Source organism: Vicugna pacos, chromosome 17 (genome assembly GCF_048564905.1).
Source record: "Vicugna pacos chromosome 17, VicPac4, whole genome shotgun sequence".
Taxonomy (NCBI): Eukaryota; Metazoa; Chordata; class Mammalia; order Artiodactyla; family Camelidae; genus Vicugna; species Vicugna pacos.
The window spans coordinates 19091901-19118606 of NC_133003.1; the positions used below are offsets into that span (position 1 = coordinate 19091901).

The 26706-nt window shown below is 41.1% G+C and overlaps 1 protein-coding gene across 2 annotated transcripts; it reads right to left on the reverse strand.

Moving 5' to 3' along the window:
• Positions 1-9530: 9530 nt before the first annotated feature.
• On the reverse strand, positions 9531-26213 carry LZTFL1 (leucine zipper transcription factor like 1). Of its 2 annotated transcripts, none has more exons than XM_006200715.4 (10): positions 26052-26213; positions 20691-20815; positions 18364-18558; positions 17294-17354; positions 16144-16215; positions 14851-14916; positions 14687-14764; positions 11974-12150; positions 11079-11182; positions 9531-9995 (listed from the first exon to the last, which is right to left on the reverse strand). In XM_006200715.4, the coding sequence occupies exons 1-10, from the start codon at positions 26052-26054 to the stop codon at positions 9977-9979; spliced, it is 900 nt and encodes a 299-aa protein (XP_006200777.1). In that variant the 5' UTR covers positions 26055-26213; the 3' UTR covers positions 9531-9976. The 2 variants fall into 2 exon arrangements, with proteins under 2 accessions (XP_006200777.1, XP_072797219.1); XM_072941118.1 differs by lacking the exon at positions 26052-26213 and adding an exon at positions 21010-21190.
• Between the last annotated feature and the right edge of the window lie 493 nt (positions 26214-26706).

Genomic DNA, 26706 nt, shown 5'->3' on the forward strand with positions numbered 1-26706 from the left:
TTATCATGTACACAGCAGCAGCCAAGGAAGGGCCGAGGCTGGGCTGAGTCCCTTGGTAGTGAAACACTTTTAGATTCAGGTGGTTTATCACTTACATAGACAATGGGAGGACAAGAGTAAAGAAGGCAAAGGTGCCAGCTCTTCAGGCCCTTTGCCCACATCCAAAAAGGATGGCACCAAAATGAAAAGGGCAGGGTGACTACAACGCAAGTTGTGGGGTGCTACATTGCTGAGAAGGCAAGTCTAGACTAAAGCTAAGCAGTGTGACGTTCTGCAGGTCTACCCTGAGCTCCTCAGAGTCATCAGAGCCCTGCTCCCAGGGGGCGTGGTGGGGGAGGGGGAGATGGCCTCGGAGCAGCTCCTCACCAGCCTCCCATCCTCACGTCTTCTGGGAGAATTGGAAGGTGTTCTGCCAAGACTCAGATTAGCTGTGGTCCAGCCCTTGCCCGTGTGGCCTACGTGCCAGGGCGCCCATAGCAGTTACCATGATGGCCAAGTGCAGTATGTTTCAAGGCTCTAAGGACAGTTCAACATTAGAAAATGAAGTGTTGCAATTCATAACATTGACAGAGAAAATGAGAAAAACTATATCATCTCAAACGAAGCAGAAAAAGTATTTGGCAAAACTCAACACCCATTTATAATTTTTATAAAAGCTCTTAGCAAACGAGGGATAGAAGAGAACTTTTTTTTTGAAAAGAACCTCTTTAATCTGATACAGAATATTATAAATATTATCCTTATTGGTAAAATATTTAGTTTCCCTCTGAGATTGGGAATAAGGCAAGGATGCCCTCTAGTACTACTTCTATTCAACATTGTACTAGAGGTCCTAGCTGGCGCAGCAGGGGAAGAGAAGTAAATAAAAGGCATGGTATCTTATTTACCCGGAATTGTTTACCTGGAAACTGCAACTATCTGAAACAAAGCTGATAACCTGGGAGGTTAACTTTCTCTTTACAAAGCAATCTGAAAAGATCCTGGAGCTACCAAGATACCACAAAGTCTATGCACTTCACTTACAGAAGACATGCAGAGAATAGAAGGTCCTGGGAATCAGGTCCAAGACTGGATTAGGTACGGTTATAAAGAGAACCAAATTCACACACTTGGAAAGTCTCTTACTCAAGTCAGAGCTCTGATTGGTAAAGAATGGGTCTCTGAGACACGAGTTGGGCCCATCTGGTTGGATGCCCTCAAGAACCTGGAAACTCCAGACTCCCCTGAGCCCTTGGGTCTAGCAAGTGGTTCATTCCTCCTTACTAGAGGACAGTCTCCCATCACCTGGAAATCATTCAAAGACCTCTCTTGAAAGAGAGAGCTGGCAAGATAACCTTTGTCCTCCCCAGGATCTGCCCCCACTTACATTCATTATTCCTAAACCAATAAATAGGGTTAAGTATTGGCATGGCCTGTGTAGAGAAATATTGTCCCGCTTGGAGAGGGAACAAATTATTCCCCCAAAGAACTGAAGAACCTGGCTAATATAGACTGGCAGAATCTGGAAAAGCATGGATCTTGAGGATGATGGAGCGGGTGGTATAACAGAAGTTGGATAAGCAAGAGTTTATTGATATGGGGACTCACTTTTGTGACTTAGGATTTGGCACCTCGGCAAGGACACTTGAAACCTGCAATGGCTCCTAGGAGCTCAAAGACCATGGTGTACCAAAATAAGAAGGAGATTCTATAACTTCCCTGGCAGAGTACTGAAAAGGGGTCAGAAGGCTCAGAGGGATGGCATGCTAGAACGGATATAAGATGGGGGAGCCCACCCACAGGCAGAGGATACTTCCCTTCACTGAAACAATAAGGAATGCAACATTAGCATTGTTGAGAAGCTCAGTGGTTGCTGTCCTATTGGCCAGAGCTGACAACAGGAGATGATGGTATATAATTGGGTCTCTAGGGTCAATGGATAGGATTCCACAATAAGAGTCTAATGGTAGCACTTAGTCATTAGAGAGAAAAATGAATGCAATAACCTAATGGGCAGCAAGGCCAGAATAGCAACCAGAGGCTGAAGATCAGTGGCTAATAGATTATGGTGTTCCTAGAGATGAGATGAATGGGCAACCAATGAAGCTATTGTTTGTGTTATAAAACCAAATAGCTGATGAGTAAAAAACTGATGTCAGCCACCATTATGGAAAATCCTAATCTCTCTTACAGTTCCCACCCTTGAGTCAGTTCTCAGTTCCACAGCCCACCAATTGGAGGGGAGGCTGGGTCCTCTGAGGAGGACCCCTATAGTGTTACAGTAATCATACATAATAAATATGCCCCCCAAATCACCCCAAAGAGCCCTGTGACTGTTTATCAGAATAAATGTACACTGGCAAAGTGGACTATACACATTTTTCAAGAGCAGCTGGACACAAGGCTTGAGCTGCCATACTTAGAGGATCCAAAGGCCCATTGCAGCCCTTGCTGGAATGGAGCCATGCAGGAGTCAGACAATCAATAAGGTTCTAGCCCAAGTCCATCTCACAGTGGATTCAGTGAGTCTGTGGATCCAACCTGTGGTTATTTCCCCAGTTTCTGAGTAGGTAACAGGGATGAGTGTACTCTTACACTGGTTTCTTGACCTGAGGAGTAAAAGCCGCAATGGTAGGAAAGGCTTATTTTAGGTTCAAAATGATCTTCCTACCCTATCACCCTTGCTGGCCCAAATCAGAGGCAACACCATGTCCCAGGTGTAACGGCAGTGATCCCCATGATATCCCACTAAATGGTCCCTGCAAGGCAACAGCAAACCCCCAAACACCGCCCCCCCCCAACAAAATGAAAAACCAGTGGGTCATGGAAGATGACAGAGGACTAGCCTAAAGCAAGAAGTAGCTTCAAAGAGCAGCTGCTGTGCTGGATGTGGTACCTCCACTAGAACAAATCAGCAAACCCTCTAGCCCTTGGCATGAGGCTGTGGACCTGGTTAATGAGTTCTTTCCAATCCCCATCAGAAAAGAGAATTGAAAACAGTTCACACTCACTTGGGTCAGATAACAGTACACATTCACAGTTTTGCCCCAGGAGTAGATAATTCTCCTGCTTGGCCACAATATGGTCTGAAGAAACCTTGATCACCCTGACATTCTGTGAAAGTCATGCCGGTCCACTACGCTGTCCATCAGACCTGGTGAGCACGAACTGGCAAACCATTTGGGTGCTCCACGTGACACGTGTGTCAGAGAGGAGGGCATGAATCTCAGAAAGATTCAGAGGCCTAACAAAGTGGTAAAGTTTTTGGAGGTACAGTGATCTAGGGAATGCTGCGACATCCTACCAAGTCAAGAGCTAGCTGTTGTATCTTGAACCTTCTACCACCAAGAAAGGCACAGCTTTAGATAGTCTTTGGACCCACCTATTGGGTCATTCAGAAGGCTGCCAGTTTTGAGTGTAGAATGAGAGAGGGCTCTGTAGCTCTCTGTGCTTCAGACTGTAGAATGAGAGAGGGCTCTGTAGCTCTCTGTGCTTCAGACTGCAGCACAGAATGTATCCTGCAACTTGGGCTACACGTCCCAGAAGATCCATAGTGCAAGAGGCAACTGTGGTCAGAGGCTGACAAGCCCCTGTCAAGGAGTTCTGATGCTGAAACTTCTAGGCTTCTGGAGCAAGGCAGCAGAGAACTATCTACTCTTTGAAAAGCAGGTCCTTGCATGCCACTAGACCCCTGCAGAGACTGAGTCATCCGTCATCAGCTGAGTCTTGTCAGAACGACTAAACCATAAGGCCAGGCAGGCACACCATCAATCCATAATAAAATAAAAATGGTACACTCAGGATTGGGCCAAGAAGGTCCAGAGGGCACGAGCAAATTGCACGGATGGTTTAAACTTCCATGTCGTTACACTAATAACTCGCCTTTAGCTCACACCTACACTACGGTAACAAAGAAACAAGCCCAGGTTTGGTAGACGAATGGGTCAGCTCAGTATCCGAGTATAAGCCCCAAACGGCTTGCTGCTGTTCTACAGTTCCACTCCGTGGTGAAGAACAGTTTGGGCGGGAATTCCCCCAGTGGGCAGACCTTCAAGTGTACACTTCAACCTGGTGGCTGAAGGAGGGAGAAGAGGTCAGAGGTAAGAATATATGTGGACTCTAGAGAGTGTTGAGTGGTTTGACTGGAGGCCAGGGTCCTGCATCATTGCAGTACCATACAGAGAATTTTCACTGCCCCTCATTAAATCCTCTGTCCTCCACCTATTCATCTCTTCCCTCCCCCCAACCCCTGGAAACCACTGGTATTTTTATTGTCTATACATTTTTGTCTTTTCCAGAGTGTCATATGGTTGGGAGTCATACAGTATCTTTTCAGATTGATTTCTTTCACTTGGAAAGCATTTTATGGCTTAATAGTTCCTTTTTAGCATGGTGTGGACGTACCCCACTGTCTGGATGGACCACAGTTTGTTTATTCATTCACCTTCTGTGGGACATCTTGGTTGCTTCCAAGTTTTGGCAATTATGAATAAAGCTGTTATAAATACCCGTGTGTAGGTTTTTGTGTGGACATAGGTTTTCAACTCCTTTGGGTAAATATCAAGGACCACAATTGCTGGATCATATGGCACGTGTTTGCTTAGTTTATAAGGAAATGCTGAACTGCCTTCCAAAGTGGCTGTACCATTTTGTATTCCCACCAGCAATGGATGAGAGTTCCTGTTGCTCCACATTTTTGCCAGCGTTTGGTGTTGTGAAGTATTTTGGATTTTGGCCATTCTAAAAGATGTATAGTGGTATCTCACTGCTATTTTATTTTATTCCCTGATGACATGCTATTTTCGTATGCTTATTTGTAGCTGTATATCTTTACTGGCGAGGTATCTGTTAAGACCTTTGGCCCATTTTTTAATCAGGTTGTTTGTTTTCTTATTGGTGAGTTTTATGTGTTCTTTGTATATTTTGGACAACAGTCCCTTACCAGATGTCTTTTGCAAATATGTTCTCACAGTCTGTGGCTTGTCTTCTCATTCTCTTGACATTGTCTTTTGAAGAGCAGAAGTTTTTTATTTTAATGAAGTCCAGCTTTTCAGTTCTTTCTTTCATAAATTGGTGCTGTAGCTAAAAAGTCATCACCATACCCAAGGCCATTTAGGTTTTCTCCTGTGTTACCTTCTAGGAATTTTACAGTTTTGTATTTTATATTTAGATCTGTGATCCATTTTGAATTAACTTTTGTAAAAGTGTAAGGTCTCTGTCAAGACTCACTTTGTTGCACGTGGATGGCCAGTTGTTCTAGCATCCTTTGCTGAGAAAACTATCTTTGCTCCATTGTACTACCATTGCTCCTCTGTCAAAGATCAACTGACTGTATCCGTGTGAGTCTATTTCTGGGCTCTCTTTTGTGTTCCATTGACCTATTTGTCTTCTTTAAGCATCATCACACCATCTTGACTACTACAGCTTTATAGTCAGTTTTGATGTTGGGTAGGGTCAGTCCTCCAACTTCTGTTCTTTAATATTGTGTTCGCTAGTCTGGGTCTTCTGACTCTCCACACTAATTTTAGAATCATTTATCTACAAAATGGCATCTTCATAGCTACAAAATAACTTGCTAAGATTTTGATTGGGACTGCACTGAATCTACAAATTAAGTTGGAGCAACTGGCATTGTGACAATACTGAGTCTTCCTATCTATGAATATGAAATATCTCTCCATTTATTGAGTTCCTCATTGATTTCTTTCATCAGAGGTTTGTACTTATCCTCATATAAATCTTTCACACATTTTGTTATATTTATACCTAATTATTTCATTTTTGGGGGTGCTAATGTAAATGGTGTTGTGTTTTAAATTTCAAATTCCACTTGTTCATTGTTGCTGTATAAAGAGATTAACTTTTGTAAATTAATCTTGTACCTTGCAACCTTAGTATAATCATCTACTAGTTCCAGGAGTTTTGTCGTTGATTCTTTTGTATTTTCTAGACAGTCATGTTATCTGTGTACAAATACAGATTTATTTCTTCCTTCCCAATATGAATATCTTTTATTTCCCTTTCTTACTGCTTTAGCTACAACTTCCAAAACAATGTTAAAAAGGAGTGGTGAGAGAGGACATCCCTTCCTTATACCTGATCTTAGTGGGAAAGCTTCAAGTTTCTCACCATTAAGTGTAAGAGATGGATCGTTTTATCTCTTGTTAAGCCCTCCAGAGAACATCCATTGTAGAGGGTGCTGAACAACTAGGTGGACAGAATGCATTATCACTTTAGAGAACAATCAGCCAGTTTGTTACAAGTTGATTACACTGGACCTCCTCCACTCTGGAAGGGGAAGTGATTCATTCATCCTGATGGGAACTTATACATATTTCAAACATGGGTTTATCTTACCTGTCCACCATGCCCCTGCCAGTACCACTACTGAGGGCTCACATGGGATCCTACATAACATCGGATCAGACCAAGGGACCCACATGAAGGGACTAAGGTCAGAGAAGTACGACAGTGGGGCACACAGACCCAAGGTCTATTAGTCCTATCATATACTACATCACTTGGAAGCTGCCAGATTATAACATGTTGGAATTACTTGACAGCAGATGATGCCCCGTGGGACTGAGGTGCTGCCCTTCACGATGTGGTATATACACTGAACCAACAACCAGATCACATGATTTTGGGAACCAAGGGGTGTAAATAGGAGTGGCTCCTCTCACCATCATTTTGTTACTTGGGGGATTTTGTGTTTCTTGATTCTGCAGCTTTAGGCTCTGAAGACTAGTGTTTCTAGGCACAGTAAGAGTTCCAGTTAATCCCAAGTTATGATTGCTGCCTGCGTATTTTGGGGCTTTTCAAGTCATCAGGCCAGAAGGCAAACAAAAGTGTTACCATACTGGCAAAAGGTAATTGACACTAATTGTTACCAGGAAGTTGGGGTGTTGCTATACAATGGGGCAGCAAGAAGTTTTCCTGGCTTTACGAGTCACAGGGATGCTCCTTGGGGATAACAATAAATGGGAACTTTCACTATGACAGCATGACAAGGGCAAAGTAATCACAGGCTCAGACCCCTAAGAGAGGAAGGTCTGGCTCACCCCACCAGACAAGCAATGCTGACCAGCAGTAATGTCGGCTGGAGGGGAGAGGGAATCTAGCACAGGCAGTGGGAGAATGTGGAGATGTTTCCACAGTGTCTCAGGGGGTCCCCAGCAGGACTGAGCCCCAGCTGCCTATAGTGGTACTCCTTTCAACTCGTCTCAGGTCCTTATTCTCCCACAGGACTTCATGGAATCACTTCCCAAATAAACTATCTACACCCAAATCCTTATCCTAAGGTGTGCATTTGGGAGGACTCAAATAAGACCCTTTCTAACAAGATTATCATGAGATCTTTGACAAGCCAGCACTATTTAAAGGTGTAAACATCTCTATAAACCCTTTTCAGTTCATCAGAATGGAAATACAAAATAGCAAAGGTTTTATCAAATAGGATTACAAATTCAATGTAGAGCAATATTTTTCTCATAATGAGTTATATAAAACATAAACAAATGATCATTAAACATTAATATGATTCAAAATGAAACACAAAATGAGAAAAAATAAACTTAAATGTTGAACAGAAGAAATTAACAAAAACCCTTTACATTTTATTTTTGTCAGTAAAGGGTCTGGGTCATAATTCAGTAGGAATCTTGAATATTTAAGCTAAACTAAAGCTTTATGAATTACAGCCACAGTGCACAGTGTATATAGCTTAGCACACTGACAGTTCAATCAGGGCTGTGGAGGCAACATTCTCAGAAACCCAAAGTGTATCAACTAAAAAGGCTTTCTGTCTTAGTTAAATGAGATACATCTTAAAACTAGGAAAATATTTTAAAAATTTAATACTGCATTTTGCTAACCATATGAGTTAAAATACACACACACACACACACACACACACACGGAGTGACAAAACCACAGCAGAAAAAGTATTTATATGTGAATCATCATTTTGATTTATGTCAAAGAATGCTAATTTTTTTATCTTAATGTGGGGCATAGTTAGGTTTTAAGGTTTCATAAATATTTTTGAATTTATTACTGAACTGGAATACACTATATAGAATATTTCAAAGTTGCTACCAAAGAAAACAAGGTGAAATTCTACCTAGCAACATAGGTTTCTCAACATAACTTCCTTCCCTACAGGTATCAAACTAAGAAATGTGCAGGGAGAAAATAACGGTTTTTGAAAGATACACAAGCCAGTTAATCAAGAATTCTGTTTCTGAATTATACAGAATATCGCAGTCCATAAATAATGGAATGTTTTTTGGAGAGAGAATTAATTTTGGCATAAAGAAACACGGGGTGAGACTAGAACCCTCAGTGAAAGCTCTAAAAGGACACAGAGCAGGGAGGGGATAGCTCAAGTGGCAGAGCACATGCTTAGCATACACAAGGTCCTGGGTTCAATCCCCAGGACCTCCTCTAAAAATAAATAAATAAATAAACAGACCTAATTACCTCCCCACACTAAATAAATAAATAAACAAACAAATAAATAAATTTTAAAAAAGGACACAGAAACCAATGAGCGACCTGAATAGTGAGAGACAGGTGAGGAACAACCATGCAACAAGTGCTGGCTTGTTAGTGGCTTTTTCTCCCTCCCTTCTCTGATTCATTCGTCTTTTAAAGACTGCCTTCTGTGTCCTTTTGGGGGGAAATTATCTTACCCTTTATCATTTGTTCCTTCAGTATTTTAACATAAAACCTACAAGAAAAACAACAAATTCAAGGCTAGTATTAAAAGCTTGAATAAAAATAATAGCAAGCCTTATCCTCCGATCAGTAAACTCTTCTTGGTAAATAAAATCTTCATTTGTGGACATGGGATGACCTCTCTTAGCAGACAGCGCTCATTTAGGGTGTGACCTTCTGCTTTTGGAAGTGGGAATAATTACTTTCTACATAATGTGTTAACAGTAAGTACTTTCCTTCCGAGGTATCACTGCTTTAGGGACTTTATTTTGTTTACCCTTATAGTATTGTCGCCTTACACAGCTGTAGCTATGATACCTAATTTCTAATGATTTACCCCAAATCACACAAGAAAAAGCAGGATGAATGGAAATACAACTAAAACCTCTTGACAATGCAGTTACTGTAGATGCATATAAATAAACCATACTCAAAAGTTGAATCTGAGGTCTGATAACTCATTTTATGTTGAAAAGAAGCCTTTTAAAAAATGTTCTTATTTAACATGTAATTTAAAAGAATATTCTGGAAAATGAAGTATAAAAATTAATTTATTCTTTGTCTAGATACTTTCTCAACTATAGAAACACAGGATGGCTCTGACTTTTTCATCAGTAATACAGACTCATGATAAGTTGTGCTACAAAAAAATGTCTGACCCTCCTCTGATAAACACAACATTTAGAAAGACAGACCGGAGTTAACTGAATCTTCATGTGCATTGTTAATTTTCATTACAATTTTGGTAAAAGTGCTGCCTATAATAGATGGTATTCACATTTTCAGTAAATTCATATATTTTCTTGATGGTTAAATAGAGAAAACAAATTAGATTCCATTTTAAAAAATAAGGTTTATTTGTAATAACTATCTTTAATAGTTCTATATTTATTTTTACTCTGGGAACGCACAAATATAGACGCTAGCTTTAACATTTATTGAAAAAGCATACTCCTTATACTAATGCAAAAGGAAAACCTTCTTCCCACTCTAAAAGCCTCTTCTTTACTATAGAGAACTCCCACTGCATTTGAACTAAGACTCTGGGGCACTCGGCAGAGAGGAGTTAGGGACAACCGGCCAGAATGATTCAACAGGTTTCTCTCTTTTCAGTTAGGTAACTTAGATAGGAACTCCAGTCCTAAATATTAGAAGCAAAGTCTAAATCTTAGAAAAATAAAAGAGAGGGATTATAACAAACTGCTTCAAATACATGCCTGAGCTGGGAAACAGCCCGTACTTTCACGCTGTGGCAGCTTCTAGACAAAACCTTCAGTTTTTAATCTTCAGGTTCGTATCTGGAAAGAGATATAAATTAAGAGCATAACTGCATGATACTTTGTTGTTTTTACCAAATGAGTTTACTTAAAACATTTCCAGTGACTGAACCAGTAACATTTCATTTTTCACTTAAAATCACTGCTACAGTAAAAGTCAGATACGTTCCAGGCATTAGGAGGGTGACTGAGGGGAATCCTGCAGCAGGTGGTTCGAGAATGGAGCAGATAACTGCTAAGACATCGTCAGACCCCCAGTCTCTGCACCTGCCACTAGAGCCGTGACAGCTTAATAGAGTCGAGATCCAGTGGTTATCTAATCGACTGCCTGATGGACACAAATACCTGATAGGGCTTTGTGAGTAAAGGGTTAACATATCCCCTTCTCTAAGGACAAATGTGATCCTGGATTCACTTTTTAGCTCTGGTCCCTTGGGACCCTGATAAAGGTAAAATGTCAGCTGAGTTTCCAGGCAGAACCATTGATGACAGAAATGACCCTGATAAGAAGACTCCATCTGGACCAGGACAACTGTGGACAATTACACATCCACGGTGGGAGCCACGGCTTAAGCTTCCTTGGGGGCAGTGAGTTCTTGTATCCAACACATCACTGCCTGGGTGTCACGTGACTGTACTAGAAACACTGGACCTATGTGGGGCACAGACTTCTAGGCATCGCTGGCTTTGGCACCTTTCTGCATGGGCCTTATTTTCTAGCACCTAAATTGTCACATGAGGGCACAGTCTGACAGCTCTTGGATTGCTACAAGGACACTGCTGAGGAGAAACGCCCAGTGCTGCCCTGCATGCTTGCTGTGGTTCCTGTCTGATACCTGCTAAGAGAATGCACTGCAAGAGTAGCCTCGTGTAGTCCTGTGTGAGCCTAAAGGTCCTGCTGAACCCAAAAAGAAATTCTGGTGGGCATTACAGACAAGGCCTGGCCAAAGTCCCTCTGCCTTCCTCACACACAGGCTTCTGGACTGAATGACAGAGCAACTCCCCACTGGCCTGACCTCTCCGGACACAAGATTAGACTTAATGAAGGACAGACATCAACCCAGCAGGGTGACAAATCCGGGAAGCTGGAACAGCATGGCTTACTTTGCCAATCTTTTTCTCAGGTCTTTGATTTGGTCATTCTTCTTTGTAAGCATTTCTTTCATGTTTCGATAAGCTGCTGTTTGTTGGAATTTCTTCTCTAATTCCTGAATAGCAAAAAAGTCAGCTCATTACTAAGAAATTGTTATGGAAAGAAAGAACACATCTGATGAAAATGTATATTTTTTGCTTTAATTTTACTAATTTTCTGCTTGTATTATATTCTAATTTCTTTTTAAAAATATGTTTATATAAAATTAAGACTATCCAAACTTAAAAAATACATTCTTTCAATGAGAAGCCAATAAAATAGTAACATTTCCCCAAGTACAATATTAGCAAATAAACATACGATGCCCTAGACATGGGAAATCTATTTGAAAAAGTAAATTCATTTTCAGGTAAAACAAGCATGCTCTTTTTTCCAAATCCCAAAGTAGTGCCAGTATTTAGAGAGGAGGGTTTTTAATTTAGTTACATTTTGGCTCCCATAATCCTAAGAGTCTAACCCCTAAAACAAACAAACTGTTCTCTACATATTTCATATAAATTAAGAAAAAAGGTATAGAATCCTTTAAAAAAAAAGCCACCTATCCCTCTGCCACTGTCAGAGGGACGAGCAGGAAAAGCAACGTAGTAGGTGCAGGGTAGCGGATGTAAGCCACCTGGGGGGAAGTGTTTACCAGACAATAGGAAGGAGTGCAGGTCTCTTAATGTCACAGATATTTTAGTGCCAAAGATGGGAGAATCTCAGTGCCCAAAAATGATACATCTTTAGAACACAAATTGCCTAATACCTTGAGAAAAATTAAAGTGACTCTGCAATTGTCTAACATTTCCCTTAGTTACACTTACACCAGGTTCACCACTTAATTGGACGTGAACTGACAAATCTGACCTTTTCAGCCATGCTCAGCTGCTCCTGAACCCTGAGGAGGTCGTGCTTGGCCATGGCCAGATTCTCCTCCAGTGACTTCTGGTTTTCCGTCTGGTTGTTAAGTGTCTTCTGAAACTCACTCTTTAAAGCAGCAACTGTGTTTTCCAAGTCACTCAAATCCTGGGCTTTTACAAAATCCTATGAAAAATACATAAATTCATATAATTTCATTCTAAATAGTAACTGTTTTAGATTCAACACGGCTGAGGCTGTGTGTCACATGTGCACGTCAGCCTCCCCGCCAGCCTCCTCTGCTGCTCCAGCTCCAGGAGGGTCGCCAGCACACTCAGTTCACCTGCAGCCCACAGTGCACGGTGTCTGCACCTAGCAGGCACTCAATGGTCGTTGATTTTCAAGGATGTAAAATATGATTATGAACTGCTGGAATTCCAAAGAGGAGCAGGAGAGGGGTAAGATCCTAAATCTGACAGGGTTGTGTGTCCCAGAACTGGGATGACAAACAGGTTTCATTTTAGAAAAGTTAAAATAAATCCTTAAGAATTTTGAATGATACATATGGAAAAATAATAAAATTAACACAATTAATATAAAAATGTAACAGGCATGTTTTACTCATGTACAATATTATGAGAGCCTAGTTAATGCTTACTGATTGTATGGCTTGCTAAATTGACAAGATTGTAAATTTTTATATTGATTCAATATGCACATATTTGTACACTTTGTCAGTGTAATACAAGCACAGCTGGATCTTCTCTCTAACTGGATCCTGTTTTAACTAGATAAAATTTATAACAGAAAAAAAAGACTTATTAATAAGACAGGAAAATAGTTTATAAATGCTAAATATGAAGATGAAGCAGTACTATCAACAAAAGAATTCCTTACTCATTTTTGAAATCTGGTCTTTAAAAAGATTTTATTTCATTGTATCTAGTGAAGACATGTACACATTTTGCTTTTGCCAAAATCTTAAAATTAAAATTGGAGTAAAGTCCAAGATGGCTTTTAAAATGAATTCATCATCCAAAAATGTGTGCAACTGTTTTACTTTTGAGAAATTATAAAGCTGTTCTGGAGTATTTAGCTATTTTATAAATTTATGGTCCTTGGTATATAATAATTGAAAATCATATATATTTCATTTTTTAGCCTTATAAGAAGTATCCTTCTATTTAAAAAATATCTACAGAGGAAATGATGTAATCTCTGAGATTTGCTTCAAAAAACATGGGGCATGTTCATAGCAGCACTATTTACAAGAGCCAAGCAAGTCATGGAAGCAACCTAAATGTCCATCAACAAATGAATGGGTAAAGAAGATGTGGTACAGACACACTCAGTGGAATACTACTTAGCCATAAAGAGTGAAATAATGCCATTTGCAGCAACATGGAAGTTCATACTAAGTGAAGTAAGTCAGAAAGAGAAAGACAAATACCATATGATATTGCTTACATGTGGAATATAAAAAATTGACACAAACGAACTTACTTACAAAACAGAAAGACTCACAGACATAGAAAACAAACCTATGGTTACCAAATGGGAAAGGGGATGGGAGAGGAATAAATTAAGAGTAATTAAAAGTTTGGGATTAGCAGATATAAACTACTATATATAAAACAGATAAACAACAAGGTCCTATTGTAGTACACAGGGAACTATATTCAATATTCTGTCATAAACCAAAATGGAAAGGAAATGAAAAAGAATATATATATATTATATATATATATGTATAATATGTATATATATAAAACTGAATCACTGTGCTGTACACCGGAAACCAATACAACATTGTGAATCAACCATACTCCAATAAAAAAACTTTTTAAATTGGGGCGAGGGAGAGGACAGTAGAGGTGAGCATGAAGCCAGGCTGGCCATGCCTTGATGCCTGGTAAAGCTGAGTGATGAGTACCTGGCGTGCATTACACTATCCTCTCCGTTCCTATATATGCTCGAAATTTTCCACAGAAAAAGCGTAACAAAAGGCTAAAGAAGTAGGTTTGGGGATTGTTCAGTAGATATATACGAGGGCACTAAAACCACTAGGAAAGTCAATGCTACACTAAGAATTCACTCAAATGGTCTTCTGACGTGAAACCCTATACAGCATCTAATCTCCATGGGAAGGCCACAGGAGGCAGAACTGTGCCCACGATGACCTCCAGCAGGGGGAGTGACACCCAGTTGTTCCACTCAGACAAGCTGGAGAACTTCGACACTGGACTGCGCTGTTACACAAGCACTGCTGGACACAGATGGCTCTGAAGATGCATGACCGGTAAACTCATTCTACTGTATCATATTCACCAAAGGGAAACTTGAGTAATAAGTTCTATATTAAAAAAACCCCAATACAAATTTCAGTTAACTAAAAACTCTTCCTTTTTTCATTTCTTTTTCCCCAGTAATTGGAATGGCAAAGTGAGAGGAAGAACTTTAAAAAAAATAAAGTTACGAATATCTTGTATGCCAGCAGGCTCTGGGACACATGAGGCACCTGAGCTGTGTATCTGTCCCCTGACATCACCAGGCTCTCACCTGGCCTTTCCTGCACAAGGACATGACAATGCAGGACAACAGTGGTGGCCTCCTTCTCAGGGAGTGGTAGATGGAAGGGGCATAATAGTAATTAAGATTTCATATACGTTTATAACTTGATTCTACTTAGAAAATGTGAAAAAACAGCTAAAACTTAATTCACCTTTTGATTTCCTTGATCAAGCTGTAAATCTTGCAGTGCTCTTTCTAGTTTCGACTTCTCATCCAATGCATTTGTTGCCTATAATCAAGTTTAGACAAAATACATTCAGTATTTAGTCTCTAAGTAACTCTTTCAATAATTTTGTTAAAGTATTTCTTGGTTACCTGTGTTTCAATGGTCTTCAGCCTTGACTTTAATTTCTCATTCTCTTCTTGAAGTCTTAAAATTTCCTTTGTGAGTAAATTCAAGTTTTATTATGTTAGCCAAAGTATTTTTAATACTTGAAATTACTTGTTTCACTTAAAAATGTTAAATTAAATTTAAATTACATAATAGCTCAAATATCTGGAAGCCCTGGTTACTGGTAATATCCCAGAGTTTCACCCAGCCCACCAGCCTGAACTCCTGGGAGTCAGCTTTGGATCTAAGACTTCCAATTTCTTCTATCACAGTCTCCCAGACTCTTTTCAGCCCTCTGTTCTCAGTCTTTCCCCAAAGTTCCCCTCCACTGGCATCTCTTGCCCACTGATGCTGCAACTCTTGGGTCTATTCTCGGCCTACACTGCACATCATTTGCCACTTATCCTAAAAACACAAACTTCATTACTCTGACACCCTGTGCCCAGCCCCTAAAAGGTCTGACTGAGCTGCGGCCAAAGGCCCTTGCTCGTCAGCTCCACCACGAGCATCACAGGTCAGTCCAGTCTTACTCGTACTCTGCCCCAGCACACGCAGCATCGCTGGCCCGAGAGTCTACACTCTGCTCCAGTCGTGCCAGCCTCCTCTGCCTGACTGCTGCCCACGCTTCTCCCAGCCGGCCATGCCTCTTCTCTTACCTCTGACAATACAATCTGTCTTCACCTTACAGCCCAGCTCAGGCACCAAGAGTCTGTCCTCAACTGCTCTTATCTACACAGAACTGTGTCTCCTCTGCCACCCTGTGCGTACAGGTTAGCAGTCTCCTGTCTGTTTCTAGAATATTAGTTCTCACTTCCCAGTGAGACTATGAGGTTTTTGAGGGCAAAAGGCTAGGTATTATGTTTCTCTTTATGTAACATAATGTTGTAATATCTAGCATAATATTGAGAATACAGGAGTCATGAAAAACAGTTGTATATTGGTAATTATTACAAACCTCTTAATAAAAAAATCTCTTCATTGTTACTGCAGATCAAAACTTCCAATGTCTATCAATAAACACTGTCCCAAATCCCATGCTCTTCACTTCACCATGAAAACATGCAACCAAGAGCTGCACCAGACTCTCTGGGAGGTAAGTGTGCCCTCTTCTGGACCACTGGGTACCAGGGAGTACAACTACTGCGGTGGCTAATTATCCTTGGTGGATCGGGCCTGAATCAACTCCTTCCACCCCGTCTCTCTGTCCTAGAGCTGTGCCAGCTGTGAGCACACACCCTTAGAGGGTTTGCCATTTCTTGAAATGATGGCAACATTACCTTGTTTAGAAGTTCTGCTGTTCCACCTTCGTTAAGTGGAGCAAGTTTTGGCTTTATGTTATCTATGATGGGCTGAAATGAAAAAAGAAACCAAACTGCAATCACCACCGAATAAATCATGTGAAATCACTGAACACTTGTACTTCCTAAGTGGAGAAACAGTGTAAACATATCCACTGGGATGTCAGCTAGATTTTCATTGGTTTGGTTCTCTGCTACACCCCAGTGCTTAGGACCATGCCTGCCCACGGTGCCCAATGCAAGTTAGACATGAATATGAAACTCATCCTTCTTGTATCTTAAAAAAATACATATGAAGAGAAAGGAGGGAAGAAAGGCACTCAAATCCAGAGCAGATATAGATCCTGGTATCTAGGAACTGGATTTAAGCTGTGGGAGCTGAAACAGAGGTTTCTACATGAACTCCAGACTCTGGGAAAAACTAAGTTTGATGGGGATTTAGGTGACTATACTAAAGATGAATAACTTGGCACAAACATCCAGGCAGTTTAGCAATATGTATCAAAACAAAAGAATCCATGCCCTCTGACCCAGAAGTTTCTTAGCCAGAAATACATGCCAAAGGAATAATTAGAAAATTGTTTTGTACATGTATGTTCATGCGTTCACCTTAGCAGTGTTTCACTATCCAAAACCACACAGTACATATGATGCCTCAACACAACAGAATGCTAAGCGGTCACTGCAAATAATGAGGATTAAAGAGAGGAGTAGGTAACTTCTAGTACTGTCTCCACTCGACAGGTGAGAACGAGGCTCCGCCACCTCAGGTAACCTGCTCAAGGTCACACAGTGCCAGGATGCACACACAGGTGTGGCTACCCCCAGAGCCAGTGGCCAACACCATCCGAGTCGAGCCTGCACGGCTGGAGTCAGGTGGACTGCAGGGATTTCATGCGTGCGCATACACACGTGTGTGTGAGAGATGGTGGACAAAAACTATGTTTTTCATAACTATTCCCAAAGCTTTTCTTTTTTTGCCTAAAATCTGAGAGGCAAGTTTTGAATTCTGTTCTTGAGTCAGTGCTTTTCCTTGAGGGTTCTCACTTTAACCTCTGAATGCTCTGAGTGACTTACGGATTTTAAATACTGGCTATTAAGGAATGGACTTAGAATGATCAAAAATTACCTTTTTATTTGAAGATGTAAATTCTGCCTTTTCAAATTCTGCAACTTGTTCTAATAATTCTCTTCAAGATAAAAACAAATATGAAAAAATATTCATTTAGAATAGATTTGTATCACACACACAAGATTAAAAATACTGGTACAAATACATGACATGCCAGCGGCAAGAGAGCAAGAGGAACAGAACTTCGTCATATCAAAAATGATATTTGGTTACCAATGGCCAAGAATCCAAACCCCATGGACTCAAATTTGAATCTTCCATAGCACCTAGTATTATAATTGCTAGAACTAAACTGCAGTGTAGGTATAGCTCTGTCTGAAATTTGTAGTCAACTCTATTTTTGAGGTTCTACCAAGGGAGATTGCTCTGTGATATAATATACATTGTTAGTTAGTAGATGTTTGAGGAAAACTGATTTTAATAGAGTAGCTCTGGAAAAAAATGGAATTAGTTCATATCTACTGAAAAAGAGTATGACAAATTTGCAAGGAAGGCAGATGGTTTGGGGGTGATCCGACTGAACGTTCCCTTTTATTTGCAAAGGTACATGGAGGCTAACTATACAAAAGCTTACAGAGTGAATGGCAGTAACTACTCTTGTAAGATTCTTAATAGGTCAGTTTCTCCAAGTTTGCTCATCAGTTACCAGTTACCCACTGACAGTTAATACCTACTACACTTAATACTACTAAGTGTGAATTGTTGGTACTTGAATTAATTTTTCAACTGTTTCATAATCTTTATTTCTTAGTTGACCTATCTCTAAAGACTTACTACAATACTGATCAGGCTAATAAAGATACCGTAAGGAATAATTAATAATAGCCTGGAGAGTAATCTCATCAATCTCGAAGGCATTTATAACACTGAGGAACTGAGAAACAGAGCATCTTGAAGAGGACGCTGAGCGGCACCTAGGAGATCACTCAGTAACTGGATGCTTTGCTGTTACCCTACCTAAATTTTCTCACACACCAGCCCCAAGAAAAGCAGCAGGAAAGATATTCACTAATGTTTAGGTATGCTTGGGCCTCTATGGTCATAATTGTGGATACAAGTTTTATTACCTGTTTTCAAGTTCAGAAATGTCTGTCTGTAGCTTGAGGTACCACTTCTCAGCTTGTGAGAAGAGCTGGCGCAGAAGGAGCACGTTGGTGTAGGCCGTGTTGATGAGCTCAGACTCCACCTCGCTGTGGACCACAGCCTGTAACCCATTCAGGACTTCGGAGACTTCATCTATGGTGAAGGTCTCCTCCACCAGCCTGAAAAACAACCATGATCCAAAACCTCTGCATAAACAGCAAAAACCACGTCCAAAGTAAAGCACAACTAAAAAACTCACATTCATGTCACTTAAGCGATTAAGGGGTTAGAGTGAAAATCCCATCTTCTTTATTAATAAAACAGTTTGAAAATAATTTAAACTCAATTAACTTTTGATGTTTATTTAAACGATTAAACTGTGACTCATTCTTCACCTGTGCACATCCTTTAATCTAAGTACATGCTCAGAAACCTTCCCCAAGCTATTGACTTCAGGTTTTCAAAGAAAAACTTTTTACTTTAATCTCTACTAAAATTAGTCTTACCACATTTAATTATTTCATAAGTCACCTGAGAGGTGTAGTTTCTCCTTTCTTTGTATTACTTGTCTAGCATTTCAATGACAGTATGAACTAGTCACACGTTAGTAAATGCCTATGAAAAAATTATGGGTAATTATACATTGCTTCTCTTAGCATTCTTGAGATCCAAAAGAAAGAACCCTAACTTATCTTAGTTAAACTCCACTGACACTGACCACACCATAAAAATGAACATCACCATCAAAAGTATTAAAAATTCAGTCTCCCAAGGAGAATGTTTTGGGGGGGAGGGAACTTCGGAGCCATTCTTCAATCTCCTCACTTCACAAATGGAACACAGGCTCAGAGGGTGGCGGTGACAAGCACACGGTCCCACTGGGGGTGACCCAGCCCCACAATCATTTCCAGCAATCTTAGTAACACGCCCAGCAGCTGAGTCCTTGAGACAGCTTCCACGCACACCTCCTACTTTCAATGAGTTTTGTAGTAACACAGTCCTCTCCCCTCCCTGCCGCCACCCTCGAGGTCCTTTATCCCTCACACACTCAGCGGATGAAAAACTACAGCCCCAATCCCAGGTTCTCTTCTCCCTCCTTCCAAAAGGACACAGTGAAGGGAGCTGCACCAAAGGCTTATCACAGTTATACTCAAGTTAATATTGTTTGATTTACCATTCTTTAACATTTCATTTATCTAGCGGAATTTAACCACTCTAAAAAACCCCCAAAATTTAACAATTTTTTTGCACATACTTTTTTTTTTTAATGGAGGTACTGGGGGTTGAACCTAGGACCTTGTGCTTCCTAAGCATGTACTTTGCCACTGAGCCATAATCCTCCCCTTAACTATTTTTGATGCAAGTCCTTATTAAATATATATTAAAAATCTTTCCATATTCTTTAATAGAACAAATCAAATATGCTTAAAAATATACTTTTTTTTGAGCAACTCAAGTTCATTATTATGAACAGCAATTAAGGTACTTCAATGCATACAGTAAATAATTAAATACTGTCTCCAGCTGTCTCACAGCGTTACCAACTAGATTGCTGCTTACATCTGCTTGGGTTAGGAAGCCAGATGATCAGATTAGATTAATAGATCAAACAGATAACGGTCTGCAGTTGATGGTTTCTGCTGCTGAGTGAAGTTCATGACTTTATGAACTGGGAGGCCTTTTTCATTAAAGTGTGCCAAAGTCTGCTGCCCAAGTAGTCTGATGTTTCTTTATTAGTCAGTCCTTTGGGTTGGTTTCCCTATTATCCCCTATTATTAAATTTTCTATGGACTTTTATTATCTTCCATTATTGGTCCAACCAAACTAGTAATCATCTCTTGCTATAAATCAACTAACAATTTTCATACCAGTCAGCAAGCTTTTCAGGGTTTTCTGCTGTTTTCCCCTCTTCTAATTCTTCAATGTAAACTGCATGGGTGTTTTCTTACTAATTGCCATGTCTTATGGCCCTAATCGTTTAATTAATAACTCAAGTAATTAAAGTTCTGGAATCTTTAATACAGCAAGCCAATCATTAACCCACAAGCACTTCACAATCTCTTAATTGCCTTTTGAAACTCTGCAATCTCTTAATTATGGTATGTGCATGTTCCATAATGGATTGCTCCCACCACAGTCTGACTTCTTGGGTTTCACAATCCACAGGGCTTAGTGTAGCTGCTCTCAGTGAGTCACTGATCACGATCCCCTGGCCAACGGTTTGTAAGGCCTCTGCTGCAGTACCCACACACCGACCACCAGAAAGGATCCACGTTCTTTCCCACGGGGTTTCTTTAGAATCCTCTGATACCTGCTCTCCTTGAGGTCTTGGAAGCAGGAATCCACAGTTTTGAGTCTCAAGCCTCTTTTTGAACGAGCAAAACGCATATAATTAATGACTTCATTTTGATGGTGTTCATTGAGCCCCAACTCTGCCTGAAAGAGAGAAATAGTTTGTTAGTCTTAAAGATACAATAAAGGAACCGACAGTGAAAACATACAGGCTACCCTGCGGTGGAGATTGCTAGATGTCCACTAAATTCTGTTCTTCCCATCTTCCTGGACACATGGCTGCCCAACTAGAGGACACCCCCAGCCCTCCCTGAAGTCAGGTGTGGCCATGTGACTACCTCTTGGCAATGGATGTGGGCAGAAGAATGAGGGCTATTTCCAAAGCCTGGGCCTTGAGACATGGGGTATACCCTGGCCACACGCTGTTTCGCTGGAGGAGATGGTGACTGCACTGAACCATGCAGACAGCACAATGCCCTCAGGATGAGGGAACATCAAGATGAAAGGGACTCATGCCCCTAAATGACTTCCTGGAGCAGCATTGGCCCACGTACCTGAGATGAGCAGTGAGAGGGCTATTAAGTGTGAGAAAAATAAACTATATTCTTTAAGCCACTGCTTTGGGGATCTCTATTAATACAACTTAACTTTATCCCATCTCATACAGCTTTAAAAATATATATATTTGGTTTTGAAGTAGCCATTCACTGATCTTGATTTTAAACCAGATGAGAGCTTAACAACTATAAGCTAGAGATTAATGATTTTTTTTCATTTTATAGCTATCCCAGAAATTAAGGAAATTATAAAACTGAACATCTAATGCAGGGGACTAAATGAGTCAGAATTATCTTTATTTTAAGAATAACTTAATCTAACACAGCCTTCTCATGGGGGGCAAAGGTCTAACCTGCAAGCCTCTCTTCCAGGGTTCCCTCTCACTCTCGGCACGCAGGGCTGCCTCCAACACTGTGGAGGACAACACCAAGGTCATTGGGCATGACCTCCTTCACCCGCCAAGTCCCTCACCTTGGCTTTACTACATCCACATACATCTTACCTCCTCTCAGCAGTTTCAGTTTCTGTAGAACATAGTCTAAACAGAGCCAGGACCATGCCCATCTGGTCCCTGAGTATCCCCAGGACTTCTCATAGTGCCTGGCACACAACAGACATGTGCCCAACAAGTGAACTGAAAGAGTTCCTCCTTCTGAAGGTCACTACTCCGTGAGGCCTTAACTGGTTCTCTTTCAAAACTCCTGGGGGACTTTATTTAACCAATTATCCCCCCTCCCAACACTCTATAGGTTTCTTCTTCCCTTCAGACTACACAGAAGACTGTGTACATAACCTCATTCATGCTAAAAAACACAAAAAACACCAACCGGAGACCCCCCCAGCTACCACTGCGTTTCTCCACTTCCCTTCTACTCTTGCATTCTCCGTTCTATATGCTAGTCAAACCGCCTTTGTAAAGCTTGCCATTTGTAAAGCTTGCCAGCAACTTCTTAATCACAATTGCAAGTACCACGGCTAATGCCTTGGTTGTCAGCTGACCTGCTCCATTCTTTGGCTGCTAACCCCATCTTCCCTTCTTGATCTCATCTGTAGGCTTCTTTTCTTGGGCTTGCCTCTTAAGCACCTGTACTTTCCAGGGCCTTACCCTTGGACCCTTACTCTTGCCACTCTATCTCCTCTCCTTGATGACATAATCTATCTCAAGGTTTCAACTGTTATCTATATGCATCTGACTCTCAAGTCTAACAGGCTGACAGATGTGTATCCCCAGCTGCATGATGAACAGCTCCACTGAATCTTTTTCTCTCCCATATTGTTTTTAGCATTTCTACAATTCAAGACGTTAAAGTTTAATAACTTAAGAATTATCCTACAGGGAACTACATTCAATACCTTGTAATAGCCTATAATGAAAAAGAATGTGGAAAGGAATATATATATATATATATATATATATATATATATGTACGTATATATGTGTCTCTGTGTGTGTGTGTATAAAACTGAATTACTAAGCTGCATACCAGAAATTAATATAACATTGTAAACCAATTATGCTTTAATTAAAATAAAAATTACCCAGGATATCATGAGGCTTCCTAATGGTTATTTATCCAGCAGACTAATGTTTCAGAACAAACAGCTGAGGTATTTTGACCAATGTAAACCAACACATTTGAGGTAGGTACTTACTTTAAATTTCATGACTCTACTTTATTTGATTAAACTAGTAATTAAGATTTTGTCTTAGGGCTAGATAATGTGAATGGCAAGAAGGAAGAAGTTTCTTATGTTTTGGTTTACACTATTAGCCAACTCCTTGAACTAATGTTGAACATTAGAAAGAATAATAGTAATGATGATAACAGAAAAGTCATTCAGAGGTTACAATGTGTCAGGCATGATCTCATTTAATCCTCAATACAACATCTATGAAAAAGGTAATATAATCCTACTTCACAGACAGAAAACTGAGGTACACAGAAGAAGTTCCCCCCATGCTACTGAAGTGGCAAATGGGAGACCAGGGATCTGAACCAGGCACTCTTAACTTCAGAGTCCACACTCAACTTTGCTGTTTCAAATCCTTTTTGGAAAATGGTAGAATTTAAATAAATAAAAGAACATATATATGTTATAGTTGCATATGCACCTGAGTTGTGACTCACATAAAGGCAGATTTCCACCAGGCATTAAAAACAAAACAAAACAAAACTGATACCTACATTAGAAATGATGTTATCTTTAACAGTTTACATAAGTATGGGCAAGAATATCCCACAAATGGAAATATCTCACAACAATGTCAACAACTTACTTAAAAAATCGCATTAACAAATTTTCAATCATTCTTCATTGTTTATAGTATTAAATCCACACCTGCAAGCCCTCCGTACTCCCTAAACTCTTTCCCTAGCCCTGTTTCCAGGATTCTGCTGTAAGAACACGCTACTTCAGTCAGACTAGTCTGCTCATCAGCCCTCAAGCATGTTTAACACTTCCTGTCTATTCTTTCACTCTCATTACTCCAATCCTTGACTAAAAGTACCTCTCCATTCCTATTCAAGAATCTAAATCTGACAGTGGTGTGCTGGTAAATGCTTAACAACAGGCTTTTGGGGAGGGGAGGATGAAATTGATTTGCAGCCCTTGCTGATTTCCTTGGTGCAAATACTCCCAGCACGGCTGATTTCAAGCTGCCTATACAATGTCACTGAATGCAGAGATGAGAACAAACGCATATAACATAACTAGCCAGTATGAGCATGCTCCAGAACCCCCAAATTCCTACCCATCCTTCAAGACCAAATCTGTTTTACCTACTCTGTGAAGCCTCCCAACATACTCTTAGTAACTCTAGTTATGCATTCTCAAAAAACTAGCACGTCATCTCTGCTACTCATTTGGCACCACTGCAGACTGATTACTACTCTGTACTATTAGCTGTCTTTTCCCCCTAGGTGCAATTGTAAGATTGAAATTGAATCGTTTCTTGTACCTCACAGCTCCTCCTAGAGTGCTTTGTGCAGAGTAGGTGGCCAGTTCATGTTGTTAATTATTTTCTCTTCTGTCAAGAAAAGTTAAGACTATCCTAAGACTAAGAAAAAAATCACTTAAACAGAGGATAAGCTTTAGGACAAAAGACAGAAAAGTTCCTCTAAAATGGATAGAGGTGAAGAAAGGGAGCAGAAACAGGCAGCTGAGTTCAGGAGGAGAAGCTACATCAGCCCCTTTGCTTCCCCATATGCACATGTATACACTATATATACACACGAGTCACATTATTAGAGAGAACAAGGAAGGGGCTGATTGTGGTGTAAGCAGACAAAGCACTGGATTAAAAACCAAACTTAAGCCTAGCTATGTAACTATCTGTTATATCACTTAACTTCTTTGACACCAGTTTTGCCATCTGTTAACTGAGACAAGCAGATACGAGAGTCAGCTTTAAAATATGTAGATACAATGGGAGGTACCCACATAGGGAAATCAGAGTTTGTTTGAATTTTGTAGCAGAAATATTCTATTAAAATAATAATTTAAAAAAAGAGCTAAAAACATTGAGCAAGAATCCTACCAGAGCATTGCCAAGCTAGTGCCCTGAAATAAATGCCACAAAGGGAGGGGGAGGGGGTGAAGGTACCAGAAATGGTTCTCTGTTCCTGACCAGGCCCTAAAGTCCATATACAGTTTTACTATGAGAAGCATAAGGAAGAAAATATAATGATAAAAACGAGCACAATCTAATAAAACCCAATATGTATTGAGTGCTTAATATTTTAACAGGTACTGTGTGCTGTTTTATATGCATTATCTCATTTACCGTTTTAACAATCTTAGTATACTTATTTTCCCTGCAATTTACTAACGAAGAAACTGAGCCTGACTCCAAAGCCTCAGTCGTTAAGCAAACTGATAGAAAGGAATGACAGAAGCTAGAATGGGAGCAGATGTCAATTTTTCTGTGACATCACCATCATCATTTTTTCAACTTGTTCTTGGTATTTTAGGGAAATCAAGAGAATGAGTAGGACAGGCTCTAAGCTCAAGAAGGGTAGGGAATGGTCTATTCTGTTCACAGCTGTACTCTCAGCTGCAAGAAAGCATTTGGGACGTAGTGCGGCCTAAATGGGACTTCTAGTTGCGAAATATTTCACTAGCCCATTTCAGTGGTGCCCCAACCCTGGTTTCACTCTTTTTTTTTCTGAACACTTCAATACTGTGCTTTGTTCTAAAAATGGTTGCTATTTAAGTTGACGTGCTGTACCCGCTGGAGTGATTAATGGGGTATGCTCTAGCATACAGGAAAACATGTCCTCTCCTGAACAGGTGAAAACAAAAGAAATGTCACTCAAGGTTCCTCAGCTGTAAAACGGGGGCTGGGACTCTTAAAGTCACTCCTATATCAGAAAATTGGATTCAGTCACGTTCTCCCTCCTCTGCTCGTTAACATAATTAATACTGCCAAAGGGGTGTGTGTGTGTGTGTGTGTGAGAAAACGTGGAGTTTTTGGTTTTGGGGGATCGACTGAGAATTCCTCCCTAAGCCTTCTGCTGGCAGCCGGTTCCCTCCAGCTTTCTTCACCAGCCACCTGCGAAATGTGTCTTGGCCTGTGCCCCTCAGGCAGCGGTGAGGAATGAAGCGACGCGGCGGAACGCGGGTGCTAGGAGATGGCTCCACCTAGGATTATTCCAGAAGAGCCTCGGCCGAGACTCACTGAGCCTCCCGCACCCGGCGCAGCCTCCCCTCCTCAGGGAGGCCCAGGGGCGGACTCAGACCCGCCGCAAGACACGCCATCACTTGAGGCCCCGGCTCCGAGTCTTTCCTCGGCGCGAGGCGGCGCCAGCGGGCGGCTACTCACCATGGCGGCGGGCCTGCGGGAGTCAGCGGCCTAGAGAAGTGGGAGAGGCCAGGCTCAGCCTCGCCAGGCCCGGGGTCGCCGAAGGAAGTTGGGCCGCAGAGTATGGGGAGCGAGGGCGGGTTGTTTAGAAGCCTACGGTTGCTAATGGGAACCGAGGCACGTGACCTCGCAGTGCTGCACTTTTATTGGCCCTCCAGATCATGCGACAGGAAATGCCTGTGACTGGCCGACCGCCGCATGCGCATTGGCTCCCAGAGTCGGGAAGTCCCTCCTTTTCGCGCCACGCTGACTTTGGGGGTGGCCGCCGTTGCCAATGGTAACGGGGGCTGAGCAGCAGCCAGGCGCTCCAGCGCGCCTCAGGGTATTAAGAGTCTGCAGTGTTGCTCGGAGCTTGGACCGCACTTACTGTGGCCTGACGTCCTCTACCGCCGCGGCCTCCAGCGCTGACTCCGGACCTTTCAACGGTCTCATGAGGTGTCAGCGCGCGCGTCCTAGACTTTCTCTTCTCTGCCGGAGTTCCTGCTTGGCTGAGATAGACCAACGGCAGCCCTGCCGCGCTCCTGGATAGAGCTTTGAACAACCCACCACTCCCCATCGCTCCCCCCACTTATATTCCTGGTGAAAATCGCTAATATAGCAACTTTTCCCTTAAGAA